This window comes from Phaseolus vulgaris, chromosome 8 (genome assembly GCF_051622355.1).
Source record: "Phaseolus vulgaris cultivar YP4 chromosome 8, ASM5162235v1, whole genome shotgun sequence".
In the NCBI taxonomy this organism is placed as follows: domain Eukaryota; kingdom Viridiplantae; phylum Streptophyta; class Magnoliopsida; order Fabales; family Fabaceae; genus Phaseolus; species Phaseolus vulgaris.
Window position 1 is genome coordinate 52,017,515 of NC_143505.1, and position 17,001 is coordinate 52,034,515.

The 17,001-nt window shown below is 36.6% G+C and overlaps 2 protein-coding genes across 2 annotated transcripts; one reads left to right on the forward strand and one right to left on the reverse strand.

The window, feature by feature from the left end:
- Nucleotides 1-9,842: 9,842 nt before the first annotated feature.
- On the forward strand, nt 9,843-12,780 carry LOC137826764 (uncharacterized). Its single transcript, XM_090294661.1, has 5 exons — nt 9,843-10,142; nt 11,952-12,119; nt 12,198-12,302; nt 12,377-12,446; nt 12,521-12,780. The coding sequence occupies exons 2-5, from the start codon at nt 11,992-11,994 to the stop codon at nt 12,650-12,652; spliced, it is 435 nt and encodes a 144-aa protein (XP_090150787.1). The 5' UTR covers nt 9,843-10,142; nt 11,952-11,991; the 3' UTR covers nt 12,653-12,780.
- Nucleotides 12,781-14,856: 2,076 nt separating this feature from the next.
- LOC137826301 (uncharacterized) lies at nt 14,857-16,938 on the reverse strand. Its single transcript, XM_068632220.2, has 2 exons — nt 16,005-16,938; nt 14,857-15,513 (listed from the first exon to the last, which is right to left on the reverse strand). Exons 1-2 carry the CDS (start codon nt 16,432-16,434, stop codon nt 14,993-14,995), a joined length of 951 nt encoding a protein of 316 aa, XP_068488321.1. The 5' UTR covers nt 16,435-16,938; the 3' UTR covers nt 14,857-14,992.
- Nucleotides 16,939-17,001: the final 63 nt, after the last annotated feature.

Below are 17,001 nucleotides of genomic sequence, written 5' to 3' on the forward strand. Positions count from 1 at the left end.
GAATTGTTGGGCCTTAAGGACAAAATCAAGGAATTGGTGCAAGTTGGCCATCTCCGTCGTTTTGTTTTGAGTAGTCGAGAGGACAGGAGGCCGAGAGTCGACGAGGGGAGAACGCGAGACCATCGTGATGAGGGAGGAAGAAGGGATAGTCGGGAGCGAAGAGATGGACAAAATCATTGAGATGTCGCGCCTATACGTGGGGTTATAAACACCATCACAGGTGGCTTAACTGGAGGAGGGACGACTTCTTTATCTTGGAAGAGACACCTCCGAGCTATCAGCTCGGTATACTCCATTCACATGAGAGAAAGAAGAAGTATGCCGCATATCCTCTTCACGGATGTCGACTTCAGGACTATAGATCCGAGGCACGATGATCCGATGGTGGTGACCGTCGAGGTGGCCAATTTTGTGGTCATGAAAATGTTAATAAATCAATGAAGCTCTATTGACATTCTTTATTGGAAGACGTTTAAGAAATTGGGTTTGTCCCAAGATGTCGTGGAGTCGTTTAACGAGCAAATAGTCAGATTCGCGGGGGGAAAGAGTTGACACTCGAGGGTAAATTGATCTTGACATTAAGTTTGGCGAGGGCAATGAATGTTGTAAAAGAATTAGGATCAGATACCTGCTGGTAGACACAGAAACATCTTACAACGTCCTTATTGGAAGACCATTCCTCAACAATCTAGGAGTCATAATCTCGACTCCTCACCTTGCCATGAAATTCCATGTAGACAACAGAAGTAGGAGTCGAAAGGTCATGGCCCTTAATTTAGACTAGAGTTTGGCGAGAGAATGTTACGCTGCAAGTCTGAGAATTCCTCCCCCAACACTAAATTGAAGGCTGGAAGTTCATCAGGTGACTGTCATGAACGACCTGAACCCTAGGCCGAATGATGAACCTCGCGTAGAGCCGAGAAAAGAGACATTCTCGTGGCAGATGGGTCAACCAGGGAAAGACACTCGTATTGGTTTGACCTTGAAGGAGAAGGAGAAGGGTATGATCACCGCCATATTGGCTAGGAATGTTGATGTGTTTGCCTGGATGGCAACCGATATGCTGGGCATCAATCCTAGAATTATCTCTCACAAATTATCAGTCTGCAAAGAGGTGAAGCTGATAGCCCAAGAGAAGAGGAGAATGAGAGAAGAGAAGAGGGTGATTGTAGAGTAAGAAATACACAAGCTCCTAGATGTTGGTTTTATCCGAGAGATACATTACACCACTTGATTGACAAATATAGTTTTAGTCTAGAAGAACTTTAGGAAGTGACGAATGTGTACCAAATACACTAATCTTAATAAGGCCTACCCTAAAGATGCATACCCACTCCCTAGTATTGACCGACTAGTGGATGGAGTTGTCGGTCACAAAATATTAAGCTTTCTCAACGCATATTCTGGGTACAATCAAATACACATGAATCCGACAGACCGGGAGAAGACAACTTTCCTGACCGAAAGGGATAACTTTTGTTATGAGTTTATGTCATTCGATTTTGAATAATGCAGGTGCCACGTATCAAAGATTGATGAAGTGGATGTTCTGGGAACAAATTGGGAAGATGGTGGAAGTGTACGTCGATGACATAATTGTGAAATCCGACAACGCCGAACAACATACAGCTGACCTGGCCGAGATCTTCAAACAGCTAAGGTGGTATGACATGCGACTGAATCCTGACAAATGTGTATTCGGAGTAGAGGGTGACAAGTTCTTAGGCTTCATGCTGACACGCCGAGGAATCGAGACCAAGCTAGAAAAATGTCAAGCCTTATAGACCATGAGAAGTCCGAATAACCCGAAGGAGGTTCAACGGCTTCTAGGGAGGTTGACATCGTTATCTAGGTTTATGCCAAGGTTAGCAGATAAAATAAAGTCAATCCTAAAGCTTATAAAGAAAGTTGAAAAGTTTTTATGGAATGAAACATGCAAGGAAGCGTTCAAAGTTGTTAAGCAAACGCTATCCCATCCACCCGTATTGAGCAAACCAATCCAAGTGGTTAAGATGAAGCTTTGATGATTCTAAATCCAAGAAGGATGTTTAAAGCTAGGTTGTTGCTTATGGGGCTTTTGTTCTGTGTATTAAAAATTTGTTAAATCACTCTTAGTATAATCCAAAGCTAAAACAATCAAGATCTTTTAAAGAAAACTGTTTTTCAAAGTAAGTGAAAAATAACCTGTTGTTTTTACGTTTCAATCGGTTGTTTTACACTTGGAGTTTTGAAAAGGTTTTTGAAAAGCTAAAATTGGTTGACTTTACAAGTCAAAGCCAAATCAATCGATTGAATCGAGGTTTCAATCGATTGTTTTTTTTAAAACATATCAGATTTTGTTTTAATTGTCAAAACTGTTTTGGCTTGATATGCATCTGTTTTGGGCTTTGTTTAACTGAAACAAACGACTATTTTTGTGGATTTATAAGTAGGTTTTGAATCTCTATTTTGCACATCATCAGATTACAAAAAATAGCTTCAGAATTTTTCAAAAAGATTGCAAGATTGATATATGCTTTCCCTTGGTCAAAAGAGTGAAATAGGAGGTGTGTTTTTCTTCATGTATCAGGTGTAACATGTTCTATTCATTCTTGTATTTCTGTTTACGTTTGAATACTGTAAAGTGTTTTGTATTTTAAGTCAAAGGGTGTTCTGACTATGTGTGGTGGTGGTGTATCAAAGAAGGTGTGTAGTCTTGATGGTATCAAGATAGGCTCTTTGATGTGTTTGTTTTTGTAATTTGTTGTTGATTACACAGTGGATTATCCAGAGGTTGTTTTGGGACTGGATGTAGCTTAGGTTATGAGTGATACAGTATAAAAACATTGTGTGTAAATCTCTCTCTCCCTCTCTGCTTTTAAATCTGTTTTTGTTGAAGTGTTGGTAAGAACAATCGATTGATTCGCAGAAAAAACCGATTGTTTTTTTTTGGAATCAGTTTAAATACATTATGTTTCTTGGTTGATCTGATTGCTTTATCTGTAATTCTGCATTTACTTTCATTCTTATCCAAATTTATTTTGTAAGTCGAGTATTACTAGACACTGAAACCAGGTATCAGATGATTGAGAAGATAGCCTTGGCCTTTGTTCACGCGTCCAGGACACTTCGACCATATTTTCAAAGCCATGAAATTGTTGTACGAACCAACTGCCCCATTACTAAAGTATTGGAGAAACCCGAGCTGGTAGGAAGAATAATTGGTTGATCGTTAGAGTTGTCAGAGTTTGGAACTACATATGAGCCGAGAGGGCCCATCAAGTCGCAACTCTTGGTTGACTTCACCTCAGAGCTTCAAGACAACTTAGAGCCAGAACCACCATTGATTTTGTATGTCGATGGATCTTCCAACAAAGGTGGAGGAGGAGCAAAAGTTATTCTCAAAGGGTCGGGAATACTCCGGATAGAACAGTCTTTACGTTTCGGGTTCAAAGCGTCAAACAACCAAGTTGAGTATGAAGCTCTCATAGTTGGGTTGTTGTTGGCTAAAGACATGGGCCCGAAAGGTTAAGAGCACGTTAAGGAAATCTCTCGACCAAGGAAGAAATCTCTTAAGTGAATCCCTGACGAGAGAGCATCAAGGAAACTTTTTGGCTAAGGAAGAATTCGCTTAAGTGAATCCCTGCCGAGAATGCGTTAAGGAAACCTCTCGGCCAAGGTAGAATTTACTTAAGTGAATCCTCGCCGAGAGCACATTAAGTAACCTCTCGGCCAAAGTAGAATTCACTTAAGTGAATCCCTACCGAGAGCGTGTTAAGGTAATCTCTCGGCCAAGGAAGAATTCACTTAAGTGAATCACTCACGAGAGAGCATTAAGGAAACCTCTCGGCCAAGGTAGAATTCACTTAAGTGAATCCATGCCTATAGCGTGTTAAAGAGCTGAATAAGCAAAGAAACTGAAAAGCAAGAAAAGCAAGAAAGAAACAATTTTACGAAAAGGTAAGTTAAATTCATTAAAAGGCCGACAGGCCGTCAATTTACACAAAAGGGGACACGTATACAAGAAACTAAATATGTGTGCCCAATCCAAAAGAAAGAAAAGAAAAGACCTAATAGTCTAAGTCTATCCTCTCGGCATTAGGAGTTTTCGGCGGAGCCGAGGCGACTTCTCAGCCACTCAGAATCTGATCAATTGGTACAAGTTGACCCTAGTAGAAGTCTTTGTCGAAATCAAACTTTCCCTCATCCAAGGGAATACTGTAGAGAAAATTCGCTTGCTGAAGAGCCTTTTGAAAGTCGAGCTCATGTTGATCCAAAACATTGTTTTCGACAACCTCCAAGTCCTTCAACAACTTTTCTACCTTCTCCTCGAATCAGTAATTTGAGAGGGTCATAAAAAGGCTCTCCTTAAGCCCTCGGATCTTCTCGTCCACCTTTACAGCCACCTCTTTCATCGACCTCTCGGCCTCAACACATAGGTTTTTCCAATGATTTACCTCAGCCTCAAGGTGTTGGTTCTTAGCCAGGAGATTGTTGTTTTCATTTAAGGTCGACTTAAGGTTAGCAGCCGAATCCTCTAGCTACACACATAGGTTGTCCAACTCGACCACATTTTTATCTTGCTTCATCAAGTCCAAAGCCATTCGTTTGCCGAGAACAAGAGTACACAAACACAACTCCATAAAGGCATCATGGACTTGGAAAGGACGAGCCAAGAGGTAGGCATCTTGCTTGTAGGGTTGTGACCTTCTTATCCACTTGCAAGTCGTGACCCAAGAAATCAGGGTCAGTTGAACTCGACCCCCGGCCACACGGCCTCTCTTTGGAGACTTGCCCAAAGAAGAGCACTCTCTGTGACGCCGAGAGGAACGACCATGATCCTTTCCATGGCCTTCTTTCATATTCTTCGAATTGATTGGAGGACGATTACCTTCTGGTGTCGCCACCACTATTATTAGTACGATCGCTTCTACAACTGACGTGGAGGATCCGACACCTAGCTCAGCCCTCTTGGCCATTTGAGCTTGCCTCTTCAGATGAAGCTCCCAGAAGTAATCTTTGTTGATGCTTGTCGGTGTCATGCTCACCATTATCTCTGCACACGACAAGAGGATTAAGTCAACGATAGGATACAAATAAGCCGAGATGAGTATAATAACATGTTGAATAAGAGCTTTGATATCTCCAAATCTCCATGGATTGTTTGAAGGTTGTTTTTAGCTTAGTTGGGTGTGTTCTGGGGTAGTTTGAATTTGTTAATTCACTCTTAGTTTGAATCCAAAGTTGGTTTCATTCAAATCTTTTTTAAAAGAGTGTTTTATGAAGAAGCAAAAAAACAACCAATTGTTTATCGTTTCAATCGGTTGTTTCATACTTAAGGTTTTTGAAACTGATTTTGACAGATTTGAATTTAGTTGACTTTGTTGTCAAACCAATTCAATCAGTTATTTTGACAAAACAACCGACTCTTTTTTAACTGTATTAACATAATTATGTTAAGTTTGTTAAATCTTCTTTAAATGATTTGAAATTGATTTGGCTTTTACAATAAATGTTTTCAACTGCTAATTAGAGTATAATTGTTCTGTTATACGCTCCTAGCATTAAGGTTACAAGATCAGTTTTTGAAATCAAGTTTTCTCCAAGATTGCTTAAGGCTTTGGATATTTCTCTAAGAGTGAAGTAGGACTTGTTGTGTGCTTTGATTTGATTTGTACCAGGTGTGATCAATCCTATTTTCTTCTTGATTTGTAATTCTGTAAGTACTGGTGTTCACAAAGTCAGAGGGTGTTCTGATCTGTGGTGTGCCAAAGGAAGTGTGTGTTCTTGAGGGGATCAAGATCACTTCTTTGGTGGTTGTGTGTTTGTAATCTGGTTTTTTATTACTTAGTGGATACCCAGAGGTTTCAGGGAACTGGATGTAACTCTTGGTATAAGAGTGAACCAGTATAAAATTGCTTGTGTGATTCTTTCTCTCCCTTAAATCTTATATATCTGTTTTTAGTTGTTTTTACACTATGCTGATAAAAACAACCGGTTGAATCGCAGAAAAAACCAGTTGAATTTCTGGAACTCAACTAAAACTGTTTTCTATCTTGTGTTCTTTGATTCCTTTGGCTGTGATTCTTCTTTGACTTTCTTCATACCTTCAAACTTTCGAAAAACGTTTGAAAATAATTCACTCCTTTCTTGTTTAAGGCCTTCAATTCTAACATAGCATACCATCAACATCAACGTTCGTTGAGGGAACATATAGGCACAGACAATAGGACGGGTTGGGATCTTGTAGGGAAACCCGTCCAAGACTGACAATACCTCCAGGTCGTCCTTGGTCATCAGGGATCTTGGCCACGTATGGAAACGTGTCGGATCCTTTGTCCAATATAAGGGGAACCTAGGAGTCTTTCCCTTGAAGAAAAACTGTCAGCCTTCCTCCTCAATCACAACTTTGAAGAAACTCCCCTGGAGCAAGGAGGTTATTCTTCGATTGACTGATTAAATATACCTAGCTAATCCGGTCTCCCAGTCTCGTATCGAAAAAAAGTAAGAAAGACTTAGGGGTGGGCTTAAGACATAGCACCTCACATAGAAACCGAAAGGCCTGGAACGTAACCCAACTATTCAGGTGCAACTGAGTAGGAGCCACGTTTAAGATACGCAACACCTCCATGGTAAGAAAATCAAAAGGAAAACGGACATGAATGTCCGAGATCAAACAAGAATAAAAAAAAATAAAAAATCTTTAGCTTCTCTCCCCTACCCAGACACACGGTCTCGTACTCTCTACATCTACATAAAGCTAAGGCACAATTCGGAAAACCCTCTAAAATAATATATACACTATCCGCAAAGGTTTGAAGCATAGATGCTTCCGTATATTTGGAAAAAACCTGTCGGACCTTATTGTCTACCCACAAGTAATCAGCCTCTCGGGTTTCCTCTCCGTCGTATGCACTCCAGGAAGAGGAAGACGACACTACAGGCTCTAGGTCGCTCCTATTCACAGGACTGATAACCTGAGAGAACTTCTCGGTGTTCTCGATATCACTAGAATTGATATCTACGGGCCAATGGCCTTTCCCTATTGGGACCCCCTGACACTGATGAAAATAAAGTGGTAACGGAGAAGGAAGACATGGTTACCTTAAAAGACTCTTCAACCAGTGCACACAAATTATAAACTCGACTCTCGGATTCTCAGAGCAAATTCATAGAGGAGACATGAGGAATGGAAACCACTAACACTCCTATTTATAGGTGGAGGAAAGGGCGAATATGAACTATCACACACAATCTCCACCGTTGGATCAACTCGACATCAATGGTCCATATCACACAACTCTGCGATTTCTGACAAACCATCACATCCACGCACCTCGAACAAACCAAAAAGCTTCCCCAACTCGGCTTCCCAAGCATACCCACAATTACTCGAAAGGACGATTATGTAGAACTGGCGCTTATATGTATATCAGCTACCCAGTCTGTTGGTTATATAAGACCCTGCGTAGAGTACCTCTACTAGGGCCTATAAGGCATATGACCCGTGACCCGGGATCAATATCTAGAGTAAAGATAAGACATTTTTCTTTTACATACTCTATGTTAACAGTCAAATCGCTTCACTTGAGCCTAAGGGCAAATGTACTATCAGATTGTCGGGAAGATCGACATGGCCGAATAACTCCCATAATCCGAAAGCAACCCATAAACCTACAATCAACTTTAATTAAGTCATACTTAATGGTAATCCATGATTAAGATGTAGTTGGATCCTCTTTTGGACCCACATGCACCCCCACAACAACTAAGACCCATCCCTAAAGTATAAACATTAGAGGGGACCCCAGCACCAAAGGTAATTTTTCACTCCCAACTCACTTGCATATTGTACTCGGACTGACTTGATCGTTGGATTGCCTTCGTAGGTACCCCCCCCCCCCCCCCCATTCAGCTTGGAAAGAAGAATAACCAATCGAAGATCACCATACTTGAAGGCCGAGAAGACTAGAAGACGAAGACAGATGGAGTCGCTCTGATAGGATCCCGTCCTTGTAAGAACATGGCAGCTAAAGAATATGTGTTTATTTATTTCTTCATGTTCTTGACATAAAGGGAAAATTGTGCTACTTAAGTTGACCCCTCTCCTCACTAAACTCATTCTTGTGGCAATTTTCCCTAGCATAACCCTCCAAGTAAGGGTTTTAGCATTAGGTAATGATTTTATAGACCACAGGGTGTTAAAAGTAGTGTTATTATTATTTATATTATTGTTCTGAAATAAAGCATAGACTGATTTGACTAAGTATGTTCCATTTTCTTCTTCTAGTCATGTACATATCTTGTGTGGTTATTTGTGTTCAAGTTCACCTTGTTTATTTCATTCATAAATTCTAATTCTTGTACACTTTCCCAATCAAATCTATTCATTCTCCATTGTAAGAACTACTATTATCCATTATTTGATCAGTTAGCTAATTCTTGTATTGTTTTCCTTTCACTAGTTGAAATGGAGTAAAGCCTATGGGACATATTCATAAGAATAATTTCTCCTAACCATTTATCCTCCAAAAATTTAACTTTATTTCCATATTGAATTTTCCAAGTTGTACTCGTATCGAGCTAGCTACCATTATGACCTTCAACAGTCACTTTTATTAAATCTCTCCACCATCAATATTAGAGATTCAATGTTATATTAGAGATTCAATGTTGTGGTCATGTTTTGTGTATCCTTTATGTCATACTTAGAGAACAAAATTTCTCTCCATTTGCCTTTTGTTTCAGCCCCAAGACTGCATTTCCATTTGACAAGTAAAGCTTTATTGAAAATATCCTTGACTTCCAACCCTCCCTCATCCTTTTACATGTTTTTTCTCAACTATGCAAGCTATTTTCTTACTCTCGCTCCCCCAACTCCTCAAAAAAATCCTGTGTATATTCATGAGTGTCTAACAAACTGAAATCAGAGCTTTAAGGAATGAGAGATAGTAAAGAGGCAATGCATTAAGGATAAATTTAATGACACAAATTCTCCTTGCAAAATTTAGACATGACCCGTACGATTTAAGTGTAAAATAATACAACTGAAGTCGTACAATGGTGATACAACTTCAATTATATTGTTTTACACTGAAGTTGTACAACTTCACTTAAAGTTAATTTAGTAAAGTCGTATTGATGGAGTACGACTTCCACGTAGACTCTTTTTCGACCTAAAGTCATATATGTGGGGTACGATTTCTACTTTATAGTCGTCCACGTGGTGTACGACTTACCCATTTTTATAACAACTTTTTTTTTACCTAAAATCATAATTTGTGAAAAAAAATATAATACTTTAATACAAATGTTGTATAATAAAGTTCTTTGGTTGAGTAGAACGCAAATTCATTTGTAGAGAAGTTTGCATATCTCTTATAATAGATTAAACATACCTAAAATTTAATGTGGACTTGAATAAATTATGTATGTTTATTTTTTATCTTTCAACTTGTTTACAAACATTCAAGTTTTAAGATATTTTTAAAAAACAGCTAATATAACCTCTTATTTTAACACTCATGTGATATACACCTAAACCAAGTAAAATTTCACTTAAATTTAAGAACAAAAGAAGTTTTGTTTGATTGAATTCCCTTTGAAATATAATAGGTTACACTAGTACAAAATATGAAAACAACGACCATTTATTTAGTGCGGCTTTGCGCTTAAACGCATTTGTAAAAAACGCGATGGCATTTTTGTAATTAAATTGATTTACAAATGCGGTTCTAGGGTAAGACCGCATTTGTAAATCAATTAAAATTATTTACAAATGCGGTCTTACCCTAGAACCGCATTTGTAAATCAATTTTACCCTAAAAATTGAAGCGCGCCACTAGTTTTCACTTTCACTTTCGTCTTCTCCGCTTTTCGTTTCAACGTTCTCAGTTTCAGTTCTCTCTGCATTGTAAGTTTCAGTTCTCTCCGCTCTTCGTTTCACTCATTTGTTTTCGTTTTCGTTTTTGCATCATTCATTATTCACTTCCTTGGCATTGTCATTTTCGTTTCCTAACTCGTTTGTGGCATATAGGTTACTGTTCTATTGGTGTTCGCTGGTTTTTTCTGCTCCGCCACCGCCACAGCTTCCGCCACCGCCACAACTTCCGCCACCGCCTTCGTCTTGTGCCTCTGCCACTCCGATCACCATCAACCTAAAGGTTGGTGTTGTATTTAATATTTATTTAATATTTTGAATTTATATTTAATATTTTGAATTTTTATTTAATATTTTGAATTTTTATTTTTCTGTATTATAATATATATTTAATTAATAACTAATACAACTTGGAATTTATAACTAATAACTAATAATTTATATATTTGTGTGTATTTTGAATTTTTGTATTATATAATTTCTATTTTCTTAAATTTATATTATATATTTAGTTAGTTGTTAATTACATTTTAATAAAAGTTTTATGTTATGTTAGTTATTGTTACTTTTAGAATAGAAATATCGTGTTTGGATTGAGTCCGGGGGTGTTCGACCCTCGGCAAATGTGTGAGATTGAATAGAATACTAATTATTAGAAAATCCTAACTATATTCCAGAATATATAATGGATCGAAGTTGGATTAATGTTGTTCGTATAAGTGATGAGTACGAAAGGGGAGTAGAGGAATTTATACAATTTGCGCAACGTAACGCGATTATTAGTGGTCATGATGGAGCAAAGATCAGGTGTCTGTGCGTTAACTATTTGAATGGAAGGATACTGGATGTGAATATCATGAGGGAACACCTGCTATGTGATGGGTTTCTTCGATCTTATACAACTTGGACATGGCATGGTGAATTATTAAATTTACCACGTGTTTCCGTAACTGAAGAATATGTGGGTTCTACCATGGATGAAGCAGTACACGATGATGGAGATGATGATCGATTGGAGGACATGATTCGTGATGTGGGAGCTGAGTGTTTTGCAAAAGCGCATGGATATGAAAGTATGTCAAAAGATGCAGAGACTCCTTTGTATCCTGGATCAACTAACTTCACACGGTTGTCGGCGGTGTTAAGATTGATGAATTTGAAGGCAATAAACGGATGGACTGATAAAAGCTTCACGGAATTGCTCCAGCTATTGAAGGATATGCTTCCAGAGGGAAATAGTCTACCTAATCGTAATTACGAGGCCAAAAAGATTCTTTGTCCAATGGGTATGGAGTACAAAAAGATGCATGCATGTCCTAATGATTGTATATTATACCGGAAAGATTTTGAATTGTTGAAAAGTTGTCCGAGGTGTGGGTTATCACGTTATAAGTTGAAACAAAAAGATGATGATTTTATTGATGAGATGGAAAAGCATGGACCCCCAATGAAGGTTATGTGGTATCTTCCCATCATTCCAAGGATGAAGCGTTTGTTTGCAAACCCAGACGATGCTAAGAATCTTAGATGGCATGCAGATGAGAGGAAATGTGATGGCATGTACCGACATCCAGCTGATTCTATTCAATGGAAGAAATTTGATGATGACTTTCCAGAATTTGGTAAAGAATCAAGAAATATCCGACTTGGTTTAGCTACAGACGGAATGAATCCGTTTGGTAATATGAGTACAAATCACAGGTCATGGCCTGTATTACTAGTTATTTACAACTTACCTCCTAGATTGTGCATGAAGCGAAAATACATGATGTTGTCTATGATGATATCCGGTCCGAAACAACCAGATATCTGATATCCGGTTCCAGTTGACGATCCTATGGCTTCCCTACGTCTCATTGCTAGTCAGATTGGCAATGATCCTTTTCCAGTTCCGTGGGATAATACATTTTTTCAAATAAACATTGAACTGCCACTGATGATTTACAACACAGATTTATCAGAATTTATATTTGGGAAACAGGAACTCAATATAAGTATAATTCAATTTTTTATGACGTAAGTATCTTTACCTATTATTCAATTTACTTTATGTTAAATTATTATTGATTATGCTTTAACTAAAAACTTGTAGGTTTTTGCATAGAGTCTGTATCACTGAGAGGAAGGAAAATATGTATGGATTCTTAGATCCTGCATATACTAATCCCGTTGGACCAAACTCAACTGAGACTCAAGCATACATCACTAACATCCTGGAAAAAGAGGGAAAACAAATTTATTTATGCCCTTATATTAATGAGTAAGTTTAATTATATGTCATCAATTATTATTATTTCATGTTTTAAATATTTACTAACTCTTTTCATTGATCATATAGGCATCATTGGCAGTTACTTGTCTTATCAATGGTTGATAAGACTGCTGTGTGGTTTTGTTCCCTACACAAGAAGATGCCCACAAAATTTAAGGATATCATTGATACGTAAGTATAGTATAAACTTAACTTTGTATGTTACTAATTAACCATCTACTAACGAGGTTTTTTGTATTAACCAGTTCATGGCGTGGATATAACATCCTAAAAAGTCGATCCAGTTCAAATAATTCGAACTACATAAGAGTAAAGGTTTGTAATTTTTTTCTTTCTCTATTATCATTGTTTATCAATATACTAACATATTACTTTTTATTGAATTATAGTGTAATAAACAACCAGGAAGCTATGAGTGTGGCTATTACATTATGCAATGGATGATTACCATTATAAGACTAGGTGTTAAAACTGGTTGGAAAGAGGTACTATATATGTTAAATCATTTTTATAATTCTTGAACATATATATATCTAAAAACTAATTTATGTCAACTTTGCAATGCAGTTATTCACAGAAGAAACACCAATGAATGAGGAAGGCATTTCATATGTTAGAGATTCTTGGTCCACATATTTCATTAATTTTTATAACTCTAGCATAGGTAAACAATAGTGGTTTTATTATATGTAATTTGATCACTTGTAAATGTACATTTTGATGATTTCAATTGATTACTATATTTCTGTATTTGTCTGGCTGGGTTTGATCATTATGCAGGTTATTAAAATATATGGTTTCTGCACAAAACAAAGTGAACTTTAAAAAAAAAGCACTATTTACAAATGCGGTCATTTACCAAGACCGCATTTGTAAATAGTGATTTATGAATGCGGTTTTTACCAAGACCGCATTCATAAATCCTAAACCCCAAACTCACTCCCTAATTCAGAATAATATACAAATGCGGTTATTTTAGGTAACCGCATTTGTAAATGTGATTTATGAATGCGGTCATAGGACCGCATTTGTAAATGCCAGATTTACGAATGCGTGCTGATCAAATGCGGTTCTATGACCGCATTTGTAAATGTAAAATAACCGCATTTGTTTTAGATTTCTGCACTAGTGTTATGTTAACAAAGCTCTGAAATCAAGTTTTCTTTCAAATACCACAATTTTAACCATTTAGTTCTAATTTTTTAATCTAGTGATTATAATATTTTAAAAACTTGATAAAAAGATTAAAATTTTAGATAAACTCACTTTAGAAAAAAGTTTAGCTTTTATGAAATATTAATTACGTTATTTAATAGTTGAATAAAGAAATGTAATTTAACCTAAATTAGATATGGAATCTATTCATCTAGTATAATTCATTTATTAATTTTTTAAAACTTGAGATATCGTTGGATTTAAATACTAATTTATCTAAATACTGATATTCGTGTAAGAATTTAATATCTTCCACCGTAGTTTTCCATAAGCATAGCTCAAACTTGAAATTAAACTCGTAGGCATGTATTCATAGGTAATGTTTGACGCCAAACCATTTTTGTTAATTTATTATTTATTTATTTATTTTAATTTTTCTCTCTAAATTTTTAAATAATAGTTTTTACTCAATTTTTTACAATTTAATATTTGATTTTAGATTACCAAAATAACTAATCCATAATACATTTCATAAAACAATTACTTATAAATTAGTCTAGGAATTTATAATTTATAAATATAAAATATGAGTATTAATAATATTAATTTTAACTATTAATAATATTTTATAAGTAATACATTAAAATAAATTTTTTATGTTATTTTTTATGTGATTGAAAATTTCTATTTAATTTTTAAAATAATTTAATGGTAATAGGAATTTTTAATATAACACTTAAAATTTCACAATTCAATAACACAAATAGTGGAACAAAATATATTACGTGTGATAAATCATTAAATTTTATAATAGTTATTTTAAAATTCATCCCATTTCCCATTTGGTTGATTATTGTATCAAACATTAGCTTGTTAATATATTAGACTAGATTCCCTATACTATTTACCTTAAATTCTAGTTTTCTTTTTAAACATGGCTCTTCAACACATATTTTAGATGCAAAAGAGAGAGACAAACAATAACAGAAAAAAAAAATAACATTTGGACAAATAAAACTAAAAAACGATTTTTTTTATATAGATAAATTAAGAAAATTGAAAAGTCATTAACTGCATTAATTAGGTGAGAGAGAAGCATATTTCTCTTAACTGGGTGATATATATATATATATATATATATATATATATATATATATATATCTCCAAGGGGCAGAGGCTGGAGGATATTTAGCAGGAGAAGGAAGATCTGGATTCATTTGAACTAGCTTTTCCCAATAAAATCAGTTTAATGATAAAGAATTTAATCTAGTTTCTATGTAATTTTAAGTTTAAACTTCACTATCATTGTTGTAGACAAAAAAACCTTTTCTAACTTGAGAAGAAAACCTGGATCAGTAGAAAGTGTTACACAATGTAACAAGACTTTCTTCAAGCAAAAAACTCTGCAACTCTTATTGTGTTTGAATTACCACCATGTCTAGACAATTGGACCTACATTATTATCTCTGTTCACCTAACAAGACATTCTTTAGTAGTCAAAGAGAACCATGAAACTAAACAAAAAGAGTAGTCATTATACCTCTAAAAAAATTGATTTCAGATTCAGATAGAAGAAGAAAACTCTTGAGCCTTTTTTGTCCAACAAGTTAAACTTAATCCCAAAGTAAGTAGTACTTTTATGGCATAATGGCCATATTTTGAGCAGCCCAATACAATAATTACAGAGGCTGCTTAACTCTTGTTGATCAGAAAAGAGGATCAGTTGCAATGGTAAGAGTGGGATCACCTAATTGTGACATAAAGTTATCTCCAAACATTACAGCCCCAGCTGCCAATGCTCCTGCACCTGCCCCAATTGCAAATCCTGGAGGCCCTCTTGGCCTAGGACCTGCCCCAGGACCTGTCCCAGATGATGATGGCATGTTAAAATAACTTGGTGCCATGCCACCATTAGTTGGGAAAAAAGTGGGAGCATAATTGACATTTGAGTGTGGTGGTGGTGGAGTTGTTCTGGGTGTTTGATAACTTGGTCCAGTGGCTGCAGGGTAGCTTGGTCCACTCATATAAGGAGGATTAGTAGCATAATCTGCAGGAAATGGCACTGGATGTGAGTAGGGAACATTAGTTTGGACCTGTTTTCCTGACCCACGGAAATGATGGAATGAAGCTTGAGGCTTTTGCTGTGGGTAGGCTTGCCCAAATCCAACCCCTGGGGTCAAGTGAGTATTATTGCCATAATCTAGGAGCACTATTCCTTCCCCATCACCTGCATAACAAACAAAAAGCTTCAAATCACTCAAAAGTTGCAAGCTTTTCCATTCAAATATGGAACCCTTTTTACCATGCTGAATCAAAAGCTCACTAACCCTATAGAAAATAAATAAAAAGATAAGACATATTTCAAGGGCTGTGAAATAGAATCCAAGTTGGTTTCCTCATCTTAGATCTGATTTTCCACATTTGGAATGTCATCTTAAAACCCAATCCTCTAAATGTGACTTCTTTTCTCTTAATGAGTTACCAAAGACTCTAACAATAAGTAGCACAAAAACATGTTGTATGGTTGGATCACGTTTCCAAACACTCTATTAATAACATACAAAAACTGGTCTATGGTTTAGATCACACGTGGTTATGATTTCAACCAATCTTCACTTAACATGTTAAGTTTTTCAATTTAACAGAAAAGAGCTGATAAATCATAAAAACTGGAAGAAGATTATAGGCACATGATGACATCAAATCATTCCGTAATACCTTGAGGGTGGAAACTAGGGTCCTCCTTGTTCTCAGAAAGACGGATTGAAACATCAATGAAGCCACTTGGTTTGTTGGATTTCTTCTTTCTCAACTGGTAGCTTCCTACTTCCTCAGAGCTTTTGACCTGCTTGGTCAGAAACTCTCTGAGAACAACGGTTGCGGAGCCATGCAGCTTCTCTGTGAGGAACAAAGGATCTCTGCTATAAACCTCCAAGTGGAGTGCAAGATCTGGGTCGGAGCTATCAACCTGGATGCCAAACTTGGTCCTCCAAAGAGGGTTGGCATTCCCAGAAGCATCAACTTTGGTACAGTACTTGCTCTTAGGATCAACCCACCCAACTGCATACCACTGACGCTTCCAAAGTGAGGGTGAACCCCTCACACCACGAGCTGATATCAAGCACACTTCGATCGAGATTTTAGCCATGGGAAAAGACAAAAGGGTGGTGACTGTGCATGCAGGAAAAGAGATAAGGTGAAGGGGTTTTCAAAGTCTCAAAATTTCAATGGCTACTTTAGGTGTTTGGTTTGATGGGGTGAGAAAATTCCAACAGCTATGAGGGGTAGCAGTAGGAGGTGGCCATTCTTTTTCTTGCTGGTAAGTGCATCACAGCCAGGCAGAATCTGGCTACATTTTTAATATGCACTACAGTAGTGCATTGGGATAAATGAAAGCCTAATTGAATGCAAGGGAAAATCTTGTAAGTATTAATTTGTATTCTACAAAGAAAAACAAACAAATTCTTATTTAATTTCTCCTGAAAATAAGCTTCACTAATAACCACACTGATTTCATCATCACTTCCTGATGAATTCTGAATATAGGCAACTCTTATCTTTATCTCTGTCATGGTATCTTCATGTGAGAAAGAAAATTCACTTGCAGAGGGGTCCAACGACTATGTATAATAAGGTACAAGTAAAGTGTGTTAGAACAATAGTAATGACAAATAAACACATTCAAATAAGTGTGAAAGGTAAGGAGTTAACCTTC

Coding starts and splice junctions, on each gene's coding strand:
- LOC137826764 (XM_090294661.1), top strand. CDS start 11,992: ATGTATGGATTCTTAGATCCTGCATATACTAATCCCGTTGGACCAAAC. Junction 12,120..12,197: donor TTATGCCCTTATATTAATGA/GTAAGTTTAATT, acceptor TTGATCATATAG/GCATCATTGGCAGTTACTTG. Junction 12,303..12,376: donor TTTAAGGATATCATTGATAC/GTAAGTATAGTA, acceptor TGTATTAACCAG/TTCATGGCGTGGATATAACA.
- LOC137826301 (XM_068632220.2), bottom strand. CDS start 16,434: ATGGCTAAAATCTCGATCGAAGTGTGCTTGATATCAGCTCGTGGTGTG. Junction 15,514..16,004: donor CCCTAGTTTCCACCCTCAAG/GTATTACGGAAT, acceptor TTTGTTATGCAG/GTGATGGGGAAGGAATAGTG.